Source organism: Haliotis cracherodii, unplaced genomic scaffold (assembly GCF_022045235.1).
Source record: "Haliotis cracherodii isolate W230 unplaced genomic scaffold, xgHalCrac1.p SCAF_11, whole genome shotgun sequence".
Classification (NCBI taxonomy): Eukaryota; Metazoa; Mollusca; class Gastropoda; order Lepetellida; family Haliotidae; genus Haliotis; species Haliotis cracherodii.
The window spans coordinates 25,569,505-25,589,157 of record NW_027266266.1 but is presented as its reverse complement, the minus strand read 5'-3'; the positions used below and the strand labels follow the sequence as shown (position 1 = coordinate 25,589,157).

The 19,653-nt window shown below is 38.1% G+C and overlaps 1 protein-coding gene and 1 pseudogene across 1 annotated transcript in view; both read left to right on the top strand.

Annotated features, from left to right (window-relative positions):
- The first annotated feature begins 808 nt into the window (after positions 1 to 808).
- LOC139454968 (uncharacterized) lies at positions 809 to 8,748 on the top strand (annotated as a pseudogene).
- Positions 8,749 to 14,431: 5,683 nt separating this feature from the next.
- Positions 14,432 to 19,653, top strand: part of LOC139456366 (uncharacterized) — a 40,007-nt gene continuing 34,785 nt past the window's right edge. The window contains exons 1-12 of the mRNA XM_071238019.1: positions 14,432 to 14,632; positions 15,558 to 15,648; positions 15,926 to 15,962; positions 16,124 to 16,244; positions 16,611 to 16,662; positions 16,923 to 17,023; positions 17,203 to 17,291; positions 17,662 to 17,708; positions 17,889 to 17,943; positions 18,071 to 18,137; positions 18,288 to 18,372; positions 18,829 to 19,112. Of these exons, the coding sequence (XP_071094120.1) occupies positions 14,486 to 14,632; positions 15,558 to 15,648; positions 15,926 to 15,962; positions 16,124 to 16,244; positions 16,611 to 16,662; positions 16,923 to 17,023; positions 17,203 to 17,291; positions 17,662 to 17,708; positions 17,889 to 17,943; positions 18,071 to 18,137; positions 18,288 to 18,372; positions 18,829 to 19,112 (1,176 nt within the window). The 5' untranslated portion in view covers positions 14,432 to 14,485. The remainder of the gene's footprint in view (positions 14,633 to 15,557; positions 15,649 to 15,925; positions 15,963 to 16,123; positions 16,245 to 16,610; positions 16,663 to 16,922; positions 17,024 to 17,202; positions 17,292 to 17,661; positions 17,709 to 17,888; positions 17,944 to 18,070; positions 18,138 to 18,287; positions 18,373 to 18,828; positions 19,113 to 19,653) is intronic.

Here is a 19,653-nt window from a genome sequence, read left to right as displayed (position 1 = left end):
TAGGTTGGGTATAAAACATTGCGAAAGGTGAGCGCTATCACTGCTAATATGCTAGATATGCTTTCTAAGTTAGCGTTTTCAGTTCCACACATAGAACATAGTGTTATGTTTTTCACGCAGAAGTATAAATCAGCCCCAAAAGATCTTCGGCTTCAAACACGTTGGATCGCCTTATAACACTGTTAGGACTCCCAAGGGGGGAGCCACGGGCTTCGTGTTGAGGGGGTCTTAATTTGTGCTTTTGAAATAGAAAGAAGAAACCAGTAACATTGACTAAGTTACTTCATATGTGTGTGTGGATGTTTCGTATTATTTTCCACAGTCGAAGCATTATTTAATTTCTGTTATTGGGTCGACAGTGGGTAGGATGTGGATGTTGTGATCATTCAGTGATTTCACTGAAAATAATTATCATTAACCAGATTTTTACGATAAAATAAGCAATTCCAACGTACGTTTAACCTTTTTATGAGCGTTGCCCTTTTTAATGTTTTTGATACCGTTGTCAGTTTTAATGTACATCTTGTTTCAGATCAGATGTATTTGATACGAGAAATCGCCCATGCAACAAATTTCAGCTACGGGGTAACAAATCCCTAAAGGAGAATTCAGCACTAAAATATAACACGTGAGACCCTTGTCCTAATAGCAATGACCAATGACAGCTCAAGAAAGCAAGAAACCAGGAGAGGCTGATGCTTGATTGACAATATCAACCAAGAAAAGGGAGGAGCTTGATAACATTGTTTGTTTGACCTTATCTTAATTGTTGGTTGAGGAGTAGCTCGCTACATTTGACAGATATTGCCTTTGGGTGGGAAAAGTGTGTACAGAACACCACAGGAGACGGACTGATATGGACGTGTATCTCTAGGTGAGCGGATCAGATTTTTTTGCACAAAACTATGTATGTCCATGTTATCAAATCGACAACTACAAACATGTTTTCCAAGAGTGAAATATTTGACACACTATCCTTGTTACACTGAGTCATTCAATAGTCTTCAATCTTCATATATTCAGATGTAACCACTTAATTGATTGTAATGGTATTTTTTTTTCAGTGCCTTCAGCGGCGTCAAAATGAGACTTTTGGGAAGTCTTGCGTTCTTAGCCATCTACCTTTTTCTCACATGCAGAGAGTCTCAGTCCTTCTGGGTATGATATCTCTCTCTCTCCCTGAGATTAAAAATTAATATATCAAGGTTTAAACTTAAACGAAATATATCAAAATGTACTTTACCCAAACTACCTACATGTCATAAGCCTATTTAAAATCTTACCACCACATATATTGGATATGTGCACAGTGGTAGAATAAAAAAAGCGGACTCGGTTTTGCGAGTAATGAACGTACGAACAAATGCCAATATTGGGGTATTTTATAACAAAGAAATCAACACAATGTTTCTGTTTCAGCAAGAACGTATGTCATCACACAGTAACAGCCAAGGTGTCATCCCCGGAACACCACAGCCGTCCCTGTCATAACGGGCATGGGGGCATGTGCACTATATATAGACAAAGGTATGTGCACTATGATGTATTGTAAAACTATTGGAGCACATATTACATCATTGCCCAATCTATTTCACTGAGTAAGTGATCATAGACAATAATCTAACCTGTTGATCGTGAAACCACTTCCGTCATACATGGTAGCGTTTTCCAAATTTGCCTGTCACGCTTTCCCTGCTTGATAGTCATTTTGTCATTACGTTTGTATCGCTGTTCTGCAAAGCATGTTATCGGCTTGTGCAGTCAATGATGGTTGTTTATATCATGATCATATTAAGATTATTTTTTGGGGGGTGTCTTGTTTGTATTGCACTGTATCGTACAGATGTTAACTTTAAATAAGACATCAACGTCAACACCTTCCAACTCAAGTTCTTGAAAGCTTTATTTACAATACTTAAATGGCCAAATTTGCATTACATCATACTGCAATCAATGGTATTGATGTCATCATAAATAAAGAGTTCCAATCTTTAATGTACACCATCTCACAAGTGACAGCAATTTAATTTGTAACCCAATTACACATCAGATATTAGACGTCGAGATACCTTGATTTGCCGTGTGCAGAAATCTGAGAATACATCTGTAATGCCCCATATTCCATAGTATTGTAATTGTTCAGTTATCAATTCATCTATTTGCTCATAGCTACTTATTTCCTTGATTTCATATGATAGGTTGTATGTTTCCTCTGATAATGTCCACATGGATACAATGTGTGAAACCGAATTCTGTTGTCCTCCGACGTGACAAGTTATTGCTAAAACGGCGTAAAACCATACTCACTCACACACTCCAATTATGCATTTTGCAGGTATATCCTAAAATCAAATACAGTCTATGAGTGCTGTCCAGGATGGAAGTCTTCCAACAACATTGACTGCAACTTAGGTATTGATGTATGGCCTTGCGTTTCATATTCCCGCCGCCTACTCCACAAACGACTTTAAAAATGATCATTGTGTGGTCTGGGCGCCCGTGAATCTATTTCATCATTGTAAAAAGACTCCACAGTAAATCGAACGTATAATATTATATACAATCAACTTATGTCCGATTATACAATAGACACACCTTGCTCTCCTACGAAAATAGTGTGTGGTAATCCGATAGCAGTGCAGACCCGTCATCCTGTCTTTTTATTTCAAAAAAATGTTTCAAAGAAAGTTGATTTCGTTTCATTAGCAACCAGTTTTAGTTTGCTTTCTAGCTGTGATAACATCCGGTTGTGACTATTGTCCTTGTAGTTTCTGTGGTAGTCTATCTTTGATCATATCCGGGAGTGAGTGTTTATAATGTATGGATTTCCAGTAGGTGATCAGATATTACCATAATAGTCATTATGTTACAATGTCCGTTAGTGACTGCTTACATTGTATGGTTCTGAATTGACGTACATGTGGAAGTACCCTGGTGGTGACTGGTTCATTTGTACTTTTCGGCAGTAGCTCAAATATGATAACATTTGGGAGTGACTGGTTCTATTGTACGTTCTTGAAGTTAAGATATAACGACGAGTTGGAATTGTTTAACGTACAATGCAACACAGCAGGGAGAATACACCATGAGGAGCGCAGCCCCGATAATTCTCCCTGCAGTGTTTTCTTGATTGATACACAATGACTACTTGTCGTCTATTATTATGTGAGTTATCAACATTAAGTACAGCCTCTTAAAGGATGTCAGAAAAAAGTACACGCTTTAAAAAAGAATAGTTACCCGTATTTAAATAATTATGACTCCCTGAATAGAATCCGACCGCGGCAATGTCCATTTTATGAACAGAACGGTTTTCTCCATCTTTCCCGCATATTCTCATAATTTTTACGTCGATTCTCTGTATCTTTTCCGATTGTGTCTGTATCCGATTGTCATATCTCCCCCACTTTTGGAAGCGACCGTTCGGTCATTGCGTATCTTTACGGTGCCTAGCTCATCTAAAGGGAACAACTTACAATAAACGGCCCTCTTAAAAATAGCATCGTCAAAAAATACGACGTCTTCAAGTTGCGAGCGCATGTTCGAATATCCAGAAATTACGCCATGATATAACAAGTTTTTTATCGATTTACCATGCAGCTCTCTTGTAGTAGTCAATATATTAAAAGTAATTGTTGTATGGATATGTAATAGGCGACCAATGATAAGATCCGGGAGTGATGTCCACGACAATGAATGGCACCTGGTTTTCGTCCAACCATAAGTTATAACATGTTTGCAATAACGAGATAACATGGTAATGCAAAATGTCATAAATGACATATCTCCCTTCAAGAGAAGATTTCCTCATTGAAACACCATGGTGTTACCCTCTTGTCTCCTCCAGCCATTTGTTACGTCAAGGACAACACTAACGGAGCCTGTAACCAGAGAGGAAGCTGCGTTGCACCAAACAGGTGTTCCTGTCACACTGGATAGACTGGATCACAATGTGGTAAGCATGTGGTGTTTTTCTCATACTACGTTTATTGAGAGTGAATCTGTTTGGTTTTAGAACGAATAAATCGTTGTGTCACATTTGGTCAGTAATAAGCTGCAATCTTCGTTTTCTGTCAGGTGTATTTGTTAGAGTTAGAGTTTTGCTGATTAGGTGTGGGTCTGACTGCCAGTATTTACGAGAATGGGTTGTTATCGGTTCCCTGTCAACAGGGTATCGGCGGGTGTAGGGGTGTGCTGCCCGATAGCGTCGCCAACGTGCCAACTAAAGAGTTACAGTGTATCGTGACACCTTAGGTCCTTAGTAATTCAGGGTTGGGTCGGGTTCCCAGTGTTTGCATGGATGGGATGTCATCGGGTCCTTGTGCACTGGCTTTTAAGGTAGTAAGCATTAGGTCTATGCTTCGTCCGTAACGGTCATAATGTGGGTAGTGTCAAGTCTAACATATATTGTAAGAGCAATATCTACATGTTTTAATGTCACAAGGTTGTTTGTGGTGAAATGATGTTTCACGTCGCGTTCAAGATTATTGCACTTATATTTCGACGTGCATGCACGTGTGCGTGCCTGTGTGACTGGTTATCCATTCTAATGCCGATTTTATGGTGCTAGCCCATCAATACCCCACTGAGAAACAGTATACTGACTCCGGGCCGACCCGTCCGTATTTTAGCCCCTTAAAGCCGAGCGTCAGACAGGGTAACAAAACGTAATGCATTTTGGTATGACGCGGCCGGGGATCGAACCCCCTTCTGCTGTCCTGCCTGACGCTCTACCACTAAACCACAGAGGTGGTCTAGTGTCACATAAGGTATGCTTGATCTTAATGTGGTGATCGTGAGATATAGTACATGTGCTTTTTACTCTGAGAATACTAGCGAAATGTGTGGAGGCGATTGGCACTATCTGGGCAGTAAATATTTGACAACGTGCGATAGCCGTGCGTGCTGGAATTGGTCAAAGTGGTAACTAAGGGATTTCGCGTTATTTCATTTTGTGCATAACTATGACTTCAGAATTTAATTTGTTTCAACATGTGTGTGGTCATTAAAGTGAATTCACCTGTGTTGCAGAAAAATGTCTTGATGCTCGTGCAGATCCTGAACATTCCAACTGGTGGCACACCAACAGCCATCCGGACTGCGCTCGTAAGTGTCCTGATATTAACATACGATTGTACAAATACATACGTGTATAACATAAAAAAAGACTCCAAGAAACATAAATCTCAGTATGCATAACAAATATAACCTGTAAAGGTTTAGGCCCTGTCGAAGTTGTATCAACAAGAATATATACCATATAAACTGGAACTTCAATCTTTTTCATAATTTTGAGTGAGTGAGCAAGTATGGTTTTAAGCTGCTTTTAATAATATTCCAGCAACACCACGGCGGGGGACGCCAGAAATCATAATTTTGAGGAACGTTGTTGTTTGTTTTGTCAGTGACCTGTTCGTGGAAGAACCAATGGTGTTGGCCTGGGGACTGCCCAGACAGAAGATTGAGGACATCCTGTAAATGTCGGAACGGCTTTGTTAAGCATGATGGAGGATCCAGATACACAAAGTGTGACCGTGAGAGGAATACGTGTTTTCCAAATACAATGTAAAAACTATATTGACAGTTATTATGAGAGTTATATAAAAATGGCAGACGTGCCTTCATTTTCATGTTTGTCCCTTCAACGTAGATATATATAGTATATATAATATGTATGTGATGTTCCATAAATTAGTATCATATCACTGTATATATATACCCATTCAAATAAAGCATGGGGGTCGTGAATCTGGAATTAATCAACATGAAATGACTGCTCAAAAGCGCTTGGGAGCACGTCGCCCTCTCCATCCTTGACATGTTCACGGACTGTATCAGTACCAACAGACATGTATGATGGAGAAAGGTATAAACACATAAGAAAACCACATATGAAATGCTCTTCTTTTTCTTTACATATACAAAAGGGAAGTTTGTTTAAAGGAATTTGGCCAAAGAGGTTTACTTAAGCTTTAAATATATTGAGGATCTGATATGGTTAATATCGCCAATTCCCTTCCACTGATTTACCCGCAAGAACCAGTAATAAAAGAGACAAAATTCAAGACCTTGTGAATCTTTCAAACACATTTATGGTGGAGGAACATTTGGACGCACGAGTTACCCAAATTATGTTCGATTGACATTTGCTCTTCAGATATGTACCATATGCATTAATAATAACATATCAAAACCTGTCGGTGATGAATAGTACAGTAACTAGATTATCACAGATTTTATTTAAAACTACTATTGGAGCATTGACAGTTTGTAACATTATTAGACATTACAATATAAAACCGGGATATAGATCGCCAGTAACCAATGGTAGAGGACTTACAGTACTTCTGCTACCTGCATGGTACCACAATCATATTTTCACCGTCCCGTTAGTGGCTGGCGATATTGAGGAATTTTAGCCAACATTTTAAAGACAAATATTCTACGTTTTCATCAATTGAAGGCTTTGACAACATTATACGCAAACACGTAAATTCATCACTAATTGATAGTGAGTCATAAATACATGGTATTCTCGGACTCTATGGCAATGGTTTTTGTTGCATTTATTTATATTCCTTATATATCTTTGTATTTTGACGTATTACTGAAAATAACTTTTGCAGAGCTATAAATGTAACACGTGAGGCTTTCAGCTATTATCATGTATGTGTCATGCATCTCCTGAAATATATATTCACAGATATTGATGCTAACAGATTAAACGTTTATGTGGAAAAAACGTTTCGTGATGTAATTACATAAAAAAAACGACAAAAACAAATTGCATAATCATAAGAAAGATCAGTATTTCAAGGTCCGCTTTTAATTACACCCCCCCCCCCCCCCCCCCCCCCCCCCTAAGAAACAATGCGTAAAATGTATTCATAGTGACAAGAGTTGTACATTTTTTGGGGTGTTCTCAAATACATGTTTATGTTATCCAGGTTGTGCATACAGTTCTCGGCTACCGGAGGGGGATTCTTCAGGTATCAAGACTTTGATAGACATCACATAGGAACACAGACTTACACTCCACAAACGTCCACCAAACATCTCTGTTTCCGGTATGATATGAGTAAACCCGTACACTGCTCCAAGCTCAGAACAGGGCATTGTTGATTTAAACATATTTTATTCAGATTGAAATGGATTGGGAACAAGTTATCCAACTTAGGACTCCCTCTCATTGTTCCTCACAGCCACTAGAATTATCAACCCGCATAACGCATACAGGTGTGTCACAAAAATTGTTATATATTAACATCAGGTTTCATTTGACTTTATTTAACCTTGGAGAAGTTTCATCCTTTACTCTTGAAGCTTAATGTATCTATTATTACACTTGTGTATCACGAACGTGTTTTTCATGTATTTGTCCTGTTGTAGGTGTGCTCAATGTAAAAACCTCTGGTTGGACAGATCCATTACCACATGGTGGAAAGTCTGATGCAGTATCTGGCTTGAAATACACGAAAATACGGGTTCTAAATACTGTACAGAATGGAAATATGATCGACGTCTTACACACGCAGCTGAAAGGTTTGGATCTAACGTACAACACGTTTGTGTTGGACAAATCTATTCACCTCCTAAACAAATACGGCCTATATGCTGTTATTCTTGAGGTTCACGACAATGCTGGAAACATTTAATCAGTCAGACGTTTTGTGCTGTATGAGAAATCCTCCAAATTGATGACAAATCCAGCAAAACCTCTTCAGGTTGTATCAGCAACACAGAAATCTCACTACAAATGGCAGACTAACCTTGGGCCAATGTGCATAGACTGGAAAGGCCGCTACTACAATAATGAAATGATGGCCAATAACCCTTTGGGGCCAGTCCGTCCCCAGGCAGGAGTGGAACCTGAATATGACCAAACTACTGGAACCCTGCCTATTTATGGGACTCCCAATGTTGATGGCATCGTACAGGCAGAGTATTCTGTCTCTGTCAACCAGGGTGCTAAATCACACTAGGCATTGGTTCCCCACTTCACCAAACAGTTACTCTGCATCTCCCCCAAGCTGATTGATGGTCAAACGTATGATATCTCACTAAGGATGAAAGACTTTGTTAACAACTCCGTGGAGGAATCGGTACGGGTTCACATTGACTCTACTGATCCTGATATATCAAACATGTGGCTCGTGAAGGATGGAAACAAGCAGGTGTATGTCCACGACAGTCTCGACCTTTCTACAATGGTGCTCCACTTTGATGTCATCGACCCTGACAGTGGCGTCGAATTTGTGGAGTGGTTTCTTGGCATCAAAGACTCATCAGAAGACCTTGGCCATGGTGTGTTGCCAGTGCAGAAACTAAATGGACAGGTAAAGATTGTACATCACCCTTAATGTGTCGTATGACAGAACAGTGCGCTTGCAGCAATTGGTCATGAAATGTTACGTTGCTAAAATGTTTGAGAAAGTATCTCATTTGGTTTCGTCCAGTGCACCATGGAACGTTATATGTTAAAAATGAACCTTTTGACTATGTGAACAAAAAAATCATTTACATATCTGTCATTTGTATCCTCTTTTGTAGGCATGTGCATCCTATTTCGACTGCTACTGTCCTTCCCTTGGAGACTGCCAATTTCACAACTACACTGTTAAGATGGAAAGTCTGGTGTCCAACAAGATCAATCCTGCTCTCAACAATAAGGCCGTTTACTTCACTGTGGTGGCAACAAACGGAGCAAACATGAACAACACCGACCATCTTGACATCCTTGTCAGATAGTCGAGTCTCTCTGAAATGAAACTCATATATTAATGAGGATATATCGACTTGTAGCGTTCTGGTTGCTTTGCTTTTTGCTGAATTAAAGTAGTGAAATCCTTTATCTTTTCTTCATACTTCTTTTCTTCTACAGTTTAGAAATGTTTGTGCATATATGCAACAAACCGAAATTGTACCTTTAAGTCGAGGCGGTGTGGTGTTGAATAGTCACTATGTTAATCAAGTGCCTGAAAATCTAGAATTCTGTAATCAGTCATTCAATCATTTATTTCTGTATTAAGGCCTCGTGTGGACGTACAAGTAATACAATTAAAGTATTTTGAACACGAGTGCAACAGCAAATATTTACAATTGTGAAGATCGGAGGTTGAGGAGGCATCTTTAATTTGCTAAATGTATTAGAAGGCTCACTTTGGAGGACTGCAGCATTGTTATCAAACTATCCTTTGGATTAGCATGAGTGAAGACATTGAAAAGTGGGGGGGAAATTCAACAAGTAGTTACATAATGGACAAAACCATAAGTGTCTTATCAATGCCCGCGCTCTTCTCTATATTATTCATAATTTCCAGTTCACCATCTTTATAAAGTAAGCATCCGTCTATGTTCTTATGATGATATACTGCACAAAAATGCCTCTAATGTAAGCGAAATCCTTAACAATGAATTTAAATCTTGTTGACATGTTTCTGGCCCATTTCATGGATATATATCTGTTTTTGTATGGGCAAACTGGTATTGTTGTTTTCTTTTAAACATATTTCTTTTAATAGAGCCGCTAAAACAATACATACGCGCTGGCTCGTGTCGGCCTTTGACGTAGTCGCAAAGAACAAAGACACCATGTTGTGTGTGTGGTGTCTGTCTGTGTGATCACTGATGAATATCATAGGTGTTGTGATTGAATGCAGTGACAATGACATGTACACAATAGCTATGAAAGGTGGCATACTGAGTTTGATGTTTGTGCTACAGCATTGTACTCAACTGAAGACGTTGACACTTACAAGAACATTTCACTTCGCCAGGCTGTGCAGTTAGAATCCAACTATGGAGGACAAGGTTTTACCCTGTGTAACTGTGCTAGTACAAAGAAATGTCAGACCAACAGATGTAGATGTTTCAAGGCTAAGCTGCTTTGTAACTGAAGGTGCCACTCAAAAACTAAATTGTTCTTCTTTGTTTATCCTATGTTTGATGTAGCATTGTTTTGATTATAGTGAAGACTAATGGTTAAGTTAAGTGAAAGGTATTTGTTATCATGTCAAACAAATTTGTCTTCACATAATAATTTGTTTTGTTTTTTATCAAGTTTGGCCACATAAGAGCCTCAAAAGTAATTTCAGGGAACATGTAAAAACAACTTGATGTTAAATCAGGGAATATGTATAATACCTGAAAATTTTAGGGATTATGTATATTCCCTGAGTGAATCAGACATTATATATATTCCCTGAAAATTTCAGGGATAATACATATTCTCTGACTATACATATTCCTTGTAACACATATATGAACACAATATACTTGTACACACACATACATACACAAATACATGCATACCAACACATATAATCCATCCATCCATCCATCGATCCATCCATACATACATACATACATACATACAAACAAATTACTGCACTCCTGCACTCGTGCCTGTCAGATACCATTTATCTTACAACTCGTTGTTTCAAAGCGTATTTCACTCGCTTTCGCTCGTTAGATACGTTCAGACACAACTCGTCGTAAAATAAATGGTATGTAGAAGGCACTCGAGTAGTAATCTTTATATCTTACAACTCACAGGCTCACTGGTCTGCCCCTATGGAGACTGCTGTTCGCTTGTTTCTTCTGTGCTTGCTTTGCCGTGAACTCCATAACATCAATTAACTATTAACAATAAGGGAACTCCTGTATTTCCTCATATATAACGTCTATCAAATAATCCCATAGGTAGTTTTGTTATTTCAAATGCAGATGTGATCTTATCTCAGATTGTTCCAATTATTTTTCCATCAAAGTAGATCATTTAATAACAATTATTCATTTTTATAAGAATTTTTTTTACAAATGTGCATAAATCTTTCTAAATCTTTATTTCTAAAATTTACATATAAATTTTCAACTACATGTATTTGTTGATGGCTGAATGTCAAAATTATTTATTTGTTATATTTAGGTATATATACCAAATTGTAGCAACTGCAATTCGCACAATTTGGTATATATGGATACATGGAATTTGGTGATGCTGGATATGCTTACCCTTTTTGCGAACACATGGTGTCATCACTGATTTTCAGTGATCCGTCTATATAGTTTTCACTGGTATTTTGCCAATGGAATCTGTTCCGTTGGATAATTGGGACTGGTTATTGTGTGGTGCAAGTGTTTTATATTCGAATGAATATATAGATATATAACATGTATTTTTGAAAGAACTGTGAATAACAATTCCAATTCCACATGAACAAAAGAACGTATTCGAGTTCATTGCAACTTCATGGATTTTCATTTTCACAGAATAACTTTGGAAATCTTGCAGTGCTACAATTCAGTAGAAAGAATGTGATCTATCTTACGGCATGATACACGTAGGTAGTTGGGGTAACATGAGATCCTTACATTTATTGCTTTCATTTAACAAAAAGACTGCCACTAAATATAAATATATCTAAAATACATACGGATATATTTCATTTTATATATACCTTGATATATTTCATTAGTATCTGAGAGAGACAATTAGATAGCATACCCAGTTGTCCTGAAACTTTCTGCATACGACCAATTGTGTATGGTTTAAAATGCAAGGCTACCCCAATGTATCATGACTGCTGAAGTCACTGACAAAAGAGACAACAGTAATGACTGAATATATGAAGGTCGAAGGCAAAGTTGAATAAATGTTTTTAAGATTGATTATCCAAACTCTTATCGTGCAGACACGAAAAGTGTATCACATATTTTAATAGGGACACTCAGGAAAAACCTGCTAACAAATGTTTGATAACATCGAGATACACAACACACTGTACAATAAGAATAAAATCCTTTTAACTGGCGATACACGTCTAAGTCAATAGGCCTCCCGTTGTTATCTGCATTTACGTTAACTTCTAAAAGGCAATACCTTTCCCCTGTGGCGAACTACGTGTACACCTCAACCAACCTTTAAGGTATAACTATGAGTAAAGGGATTTTATTAACGCAACAAAAGCACAAAACCCAACGTCACAAAGTGCCATGCTAGTACTCCCGATCAACATGTACTGGTGCTGCTCTCTGTGGCGGTATCAGGTGTGATCCACTATTCATGGTTATTGAATGGAATATATTGGATCTGAAGTGGTATGGACGGCCCACCATAGTGACACTTAAGTGACGGTATAATCAGTAGAAACAACGGACGTGGAGAGCAGGGCTGAGTACAATTTGCTCTTTAGAAAGCCGTGTGATCCATTTGTTTCTCAAGATGATGATCTTATTGCAAGGAAAGGCAAAAGTAATAAGACAAATACTAAATGAACACAGCTATTTTGCCTTTTAACAATAACATCAGAACATGCTGTCTATTGAATATTTATCTTAACATGTACAATAGTGAGAGAGTGAGTGAATTAAAATTTAAAGTACGACAGTATTTCAGTCATATCGTCCCTCTCACAAGTGGTACACTACTAATATCTTAAAACCTGTCAAGGATGGACTATATTTTAGATTATCGCACAGTTTATTTAAAACTCGTATATAGCAGTAACACGTGATGACTATTATTTAACAGAACAATATAAAAACCGGATTAGAGATCGCAAGCAATCAAAGTACACCCCCTTTTAGTATCAATTAGTTACTAATTAGGTACCATCAATTTATGGATCTTTACACAACACATCAACAGATTTTAAGCCAATGTTTTTCAAAAGCTAATGATGTTGCACTGAAATATATATCCCATGTGATGGAGAAATAAACACAGTCAAGCAGGACCTCATGTGAATAACTAGTATATCTAGTAGGGCCAATACCACAAGACTGTAAAATGATCGTTTGAAATCTGGATTGACAACCAAAGCAGATATAACGATCAGTTCGTTTATTTTGATGTACTAGTAATTTGTTAAAAACATAAATTGCGTTAGATTTCTTCTGTAACATTGTATGCTGCATTAGCTGCAGCATCAGCCATTAGGTCCGCTATGGCCAGGTAACCAACAGATGACAAAGTCGCCAGTAGCAAGATTATTAGATAATTCAACAATTTCCTGTATTTTCCCGCGGTGTTGGTTTTGATTGGTTGTCACAAACAGTTGGAGATAAAAAAAAACAAACATGCTTATAAAGGATGTTGAAGGATTGTGCTATAAGTATGCTTCATCAAAACTGGATAACTACTATTAATAAGATATCAGTTTGTTAGAACCAGAAAGTATCTTCATGCAAGTAAAGCTTCGAAATATTTAGGGACATTTAGAGGGAGACTATTATCATAATGAAGGTACATGTACATTTGTTGGTGGCAAAACAATGACACATGCATGAGAATTGTTCTTATATGTAATCGAAGTATAAAGAATGATTATTATATTGGACTGGTATGTGCTACAGTTCATGCTCTTTAATGTGATTTAAATATCTACCAATGATATGTGTCATTAATGTAAATATGCATACATTTAAAAAGATAATTGCCACAAACGATACAGAACAAGTAAAAAAAACACTATGCCTGTTATTTTTCATGCGTAAGAAAGTATGTGTAAAATTGTGTATATTGTCATTCCCAATACGTCTAAATTGGTATTTGCATATGAGCTTATGGCCTTCGTGCTGAATAAAGTATTGACTGATTGAAGTAAAAGTTAAAATGTAAAAATGTAAAAATGCTAATAAGGATTGTTTTAATAGCCTGAAGTGGCGAAATAGAGTCTGAAAATATTATATACTGCTTATTTTTAGGCAGTTTGTTTATATACTTTAGAGCTGTTAAAATGGCATTTGCTTCTGCTGTGAAAATGGAACTGTTATCATCAGTAATTTGGATGATATAGTCCTGAATTCAAAGATAGTGACGCTTGGAACTGCTTCACTATCCGTGGAGCCATCTGTAAATAGAGTTGTGTATGTATTGTATTAAAATGTACAAAAGGCATATAGTTGTGTGGATGTCAAGATTCCAACACAGATATATTGGGACTTTTCAGTTACTCACGTTATTCAGCGTTTAGATAATGATGTAAACAAGCATGCATTAAATCAGATTACGTATGTATTTATTGTGGCGTTTTGGAAGGTCTCCTAGACAGGTATGAGTTACTGATTATACGTATATATCAACAACCCTGGGTGTGACAAATTGTTTCGCCTCCATGGTGTGTGCAATGAGTGCCTGTTATCTGTTCACGTGATTCGTTAAACAGAGGCAAAGCCTTGACACGTTAAGCCAATCACCGTATCCAGCCGATATGATTTTGTCTGAAGGACGGCATGTCCTTGTCAAATATAAAATCACGGCGATTTAGACTGCTAACTGCGGATTTCGCCCTATCACTGCCCTGAACACAACAGTAAAACTTTCAACCTGTTTGCTGACACTGATAAGATTTTTTTAAGGCTGAGAGCGGGCTCACTGTATAAAGCATTCGTCGAAACGTTTTATGTTGCAGTAATACTGACTCTTTCAATCGCCACATTTCACCTCTGACCAGCAACCATGTAAGACGCTGAAGACAACAGAATGGTCAACTCACACTTGTGTCTTGTTCTGCTTGTGTTGGTGTCCTGTGCTGCAGGTTCGCCGTTTGAAGATGGACACAAGCATTACTTCACCTACTTCTCCAAGTCTCAAGTTCTCGGCCTTCACAACTTGTCAACAATCATAAAGGTAACTTGTGGTGGTATATACCTAAGAAAATAAAGAAATGTCTATAAAATGTCAAAACGTCAGAGAAAAACACTTCCCTGAATGTAACCTATTGAACTAACAATATCACTTCTTGACATAATGAATAATTTGTGACATACTGTATTGTTCTGATATAAGATTCAGTTAACCGGCCAATAAGCTTGTGGAGTTTGTGCAAACAATGGTTGTCTTACTCTATCTTCAATCACCATGCGCAACATCCAACATGTATAGATATTGAAATGTTGTGTTGCGTACAAAAGACACAGGGGTACCCAGTTACCTGAATGGGGCGATTCCTGGTCAGTGGCCCGGAGTAATACCTATTTTAACGAATCTCGGACATGTAGTAATATCCCTTTCATTCAGTTTCATTCAAGAGTTATCGTCTAGGTCCGAACCAACAAAGTTTCATTGTTTATTTTACCCGTTTTTGTTCTGTGTCAAAATAAGATTATTATCTTGGATCAACTGAACTATTCCGTAGCCTCGCCCATGTACAAGCATAGATTACTGGAGACATTTCGAAGAGCCCCCATGGAGGATTATCTATGCTCATATGAACCTTCACTTGTTGTCCATCCTCTGTTGTGCGATATTTTAATAAAGCAAAACAATTTCTCAATGACAGTTTCGGTAAACTGGGTTTCCAGAATCTCAATCCAATTTCGAACATCGTCAACACCGCAAGAAAATAAGATATGTTGAAAATGTAATGAATATGTGCAGTGAGGTACGATGGCCCTGTGGACTAGGTCGACGGAAGTTGCTTCCCTCAAACCTGTGGTCGTAGTTTCGGGCCCCAGACCAGTCGTTTACCCATTTGAACAATTCACAGCAAAGACCATACACCCGTTGGTAGGCAAACCAACCTTGTTTTAACTGGGAAATATAAAACTTTCAGTTCCACGTCACCCCCATGAACCATTCCGACCATGGCAGCATGAACCTCCTTATGGTAGACAGCTTTGTACAACATTCCGACCAAGGATATGGTGAATATGTCTTGAATTATTCAACGATTTGAATACAAACCTGTAGATTTGATTACTACATGTAGTATTTGTTTTGCTATCATTTTAACTCTTTAAAGGGAAAGAGTCCTGACTGCACCTTGCTGAAGATCAAAGTAACATGAGATGATTGATGTAAACGCAAATGATGCATAATAATTCATCATATAGGTCTATTCCCAACTCACATGTAACTTTCACTTTCCCCTAAATGGCGTGCATATGGTGATTGTTAATATTATGATGATGTTATTTTCAGTGGACAACAACCCTAAACATTGGGACCTGACACGGAAGTAAGTTATTAATAAACACAAACGACCTTTAACCATCGCTTAAAACTATTACTGACAGAATGCAAATACACATTGTTTGGTAATGTGCATCTCATGTTTTTTCAACGTTTTTAAATCTTATCTCATAAACATTACCTCATCCACACCTTGTTCTGTTGCAGCTTCCTGTTCCACGTGGGCGGGGCTGGAGCAGTGACACAGATCTTCCACCATCCGGAGGAGGTGGACGAGGTGGTGACCCTGAAGAAACTACTGGCCGGAACACTGTCAATGTATAACAAGGTGCGGTACCACACTGTGTCAGACAGCAATGGTTGTAAAGCAATGTATTTACAATAATACACAAAAGACTTTGGAACATGCGTCCTTCTTCTCTTTCTCAATGGTGCTATTAAATCTAGTGTATCATTATGAATGTAATATACAATATACAAAAAATAGAATCTGTACTTTCGAGTTACTGCAGCAACAATTAATCAGCACTGACTAATGCATTCTATATATAAATTTGCACATGCAAGTATTAACGTGTAGTATGTTTTTTTTAAGTACACGTTGAATGGAACAATCATAATTCTGAGTGTGATGTCTAAACGTTATTGTCAGTAGAATGTTAGTTCCTGGTATTTGTAGTTTATTTACTTCCAGCGCTCTACGAAGTCTAAATGGAAATACAGGGACTGGGAGACAGACCAGCATGGTACCACAACTTCGTTCCATAGCTTGTTTAAGTTTGAGAGACTGAGTGAAAGAGTACAGGTTTACGCCAATCTTTTACACCATTACAAGAATGTCAACCATTATACCCATGCGAGGAATCGAACGAGGGCCTTCTGTGTGACCTCACCTTCTCCGATTTGAATGTTTGAAAATTGAAACGTATGTGAAATATACAAATTACCTGTTACTTTTGTTACTTTAAGTTTGATCCTTCCAGCATGTTACGTTTCGTTTTCCAAGGGAAGTTACTCCACACTTATTCCGGTAAAAGATTGCCGACCGGAAGTGTGATGAGCAGACGACATAACAGCACAGCCGAAACACACAGACTGCACGAAAAGGTACCAGTTAATTGCCAGCCGACGGCATCAGCCCTCCCATACCCGCACTTCATTGTCCATCACTGGACCAATGAAACTATAGTATTTCATGATTGATCCAATTCATTGTGCATGATCTTAGTAATTGGTCAAATTTCAGGAAATACCTGTCCTTTATTATTGAGTTTCTTCTTTCTCAGACTGTTGAATATGACCGCAGAGGATTCATAAAACAGATCAAGTGTAAGGACACCATCAGACTCAGAAACCAGCCTGCCCCGTCTCACACGTATGTAGTTTATACTAATATCTAAAACATATTTGTGTTTGTATAGTCATGGTAATGGTTGCTGCCATCATTTGGGGACTGCAACTTCTACATTTTCATTTGTCAAAACATTGTAATTGCATTAACAAGCTTATTACAATTTATAAAGCCAAGATACAATTGACAGAAAAACAGGTCTTGTGCCTTTTTGTAATGTTACAAGCACTTCAATTATTTGAAACATATTTACTTGGAAAGGATGACAAGTGATTGATATCTCCTTGGATAAGGCTCTATCTGTATATCGACGAAATGTATGTACATGGAACCTGACTCTCAGTTCAGAATTTGGTTTTATTTCTTTGGTTTATATGTTCATCAAATATTGCAGCTCCGAGGATATGGAGAATGTTGTCATAGTTTCACCGGATACCGGAGGTGAGTATGATTAGATACGGTCAGTGCATCTACTGTAAATAACCAAATTGGTATATCATACTTTTGAGTTGTTCGGTGTTAATGTTTGCACTATCGTGATGAGGGAAAGAAGAGAAAGCGTATGATAATTGATAGCACATATCCATCGATAATGCATTGTTGGATGCATAATTGTTGTAGAATTTCCTACATTGACGTCCACTGCGAGAAGCGTTGTGAAGCTCACAGCTCGCAGGTAAGTTGTGTAACATATATGCAAAAAGGATTGAAATTACAATTGTATTAATAAAATGAATTCATTTGTTTCGATTTTCAACATTTTAGAGAAATATTAAAGAAGCTTTACCTTTACATTACCCCAGGCGACTGACTTCCACACAGGCAGTAGTGATGGAAGACTTCAAGGTTGACACACCCCAAGTCAAGATGGTGCGTGAAACAACTTAGACAGAAACCGTTTCCGATACCATACCATGTGTTGAGAATTCATTATACATTAAGTCCGCCCCAACGAACAACAACGTATAATCTCGTTATGTTCACTCGTATGGTCATACTAGTGTGTCTTTTCACTTGCAGCCAGTACCAAAGGAGCAAACACTGAGTGAAGTGAAAGCCGTGTTCAGTGATCTGCTGGAATGCATAAGAGAATATGACAACAAATGTAAGTTTAGTGCTGTACGTTATCTTACTAAGTTTGTTATGAAAAGCAATGACTTTCAGGCACACCAAATAAGGTCGAAGGTGGAAAGGAAGAACAAACGGTATACAAAGGAAATCATATTTACTGTTTACTGATGGGGCACACTTTCAGCAGGTGAGGCAATCAAAACAGCTTTAGGATTTTAATTTGAGTATCTAGTTTTATTCAATGGTTTTGCGGTGACACATGTTTTGATCCAATAACGCTCTGTTCTTGGTGTAAAGAAAAATACATGTTGCCCTATGAATCTACTGTTGATTAATCAACTCAATGTATGCATCTTGACTGATTAATAGGCACGGTTGAGTTGGACAATACTGCAAAACCAGATTTAGCTTTACGATATAGCTTGTTAAGCGACAGTGATAATGCCTGAAAGGTGTCCTGTAAAACCCTTCTCACGTTTGCCAATTCCAGTCACCACTAACAGGACTGTGTGCGTTCAAGACCTTATGCGACTCTTCAACAACCTGACTCAGGCGGACAGAGTCGCCCTCGGCCACCAGTACCTTGCTAAGTGTGACACCAACGACACTGTGTGTAGAGATGAGAGGTATCTGTTCCTGGACATCCTCTGTCGGAGAGGTGACGAGGACTCGCAGAAACTGGTGTTGCAGTATGTCCTGAAAGACCAGGACGCCACGGAGGACGACCTTAGACGCCCCCTTTTCCATTACGTCGTTCTCAAGGAACCTATCCCGGTACGTACGCATTTACCGTATCTGATGTCTGCCATCCTTTGAGGTTCTACATGTATAACCCAATGTTTAAGCTGTATGAAGTCTGCCATACAAACCAGTGATTGATATTATGAAAAATACAAAAAACACGGTCTGGCTACAATAGTATCGCATTTGCACTATTGCAGCCATACAGTAATAATAATAAAAAGACAGTAAAACAACTAGATTACAACAGTGTTATATGTAAAACTAGTATGTAACCTTAAAATGATATCACTATACATAACAATACGTCATAAACACGGGCTATAGAAACCAAGGTCCGGTCACCATAGTAGGGACCGTGATGACTTTCGGTAGCCCAGCTACCCTCTGGCTACTGGCGATTGTTTGCAAGTTATGCCGAAACTTCGAAAGACATGGACTCTCAGGGGTCTCGGAGTGCCATAACATACAACTAACCAAGTTAACTTTCGTGACAATCACAGGGAAGAGAAACGGGAACAAACACATTGATCTTATTTTCATTTGGCTCCTACCTTTAAATCAGTAAGACAAT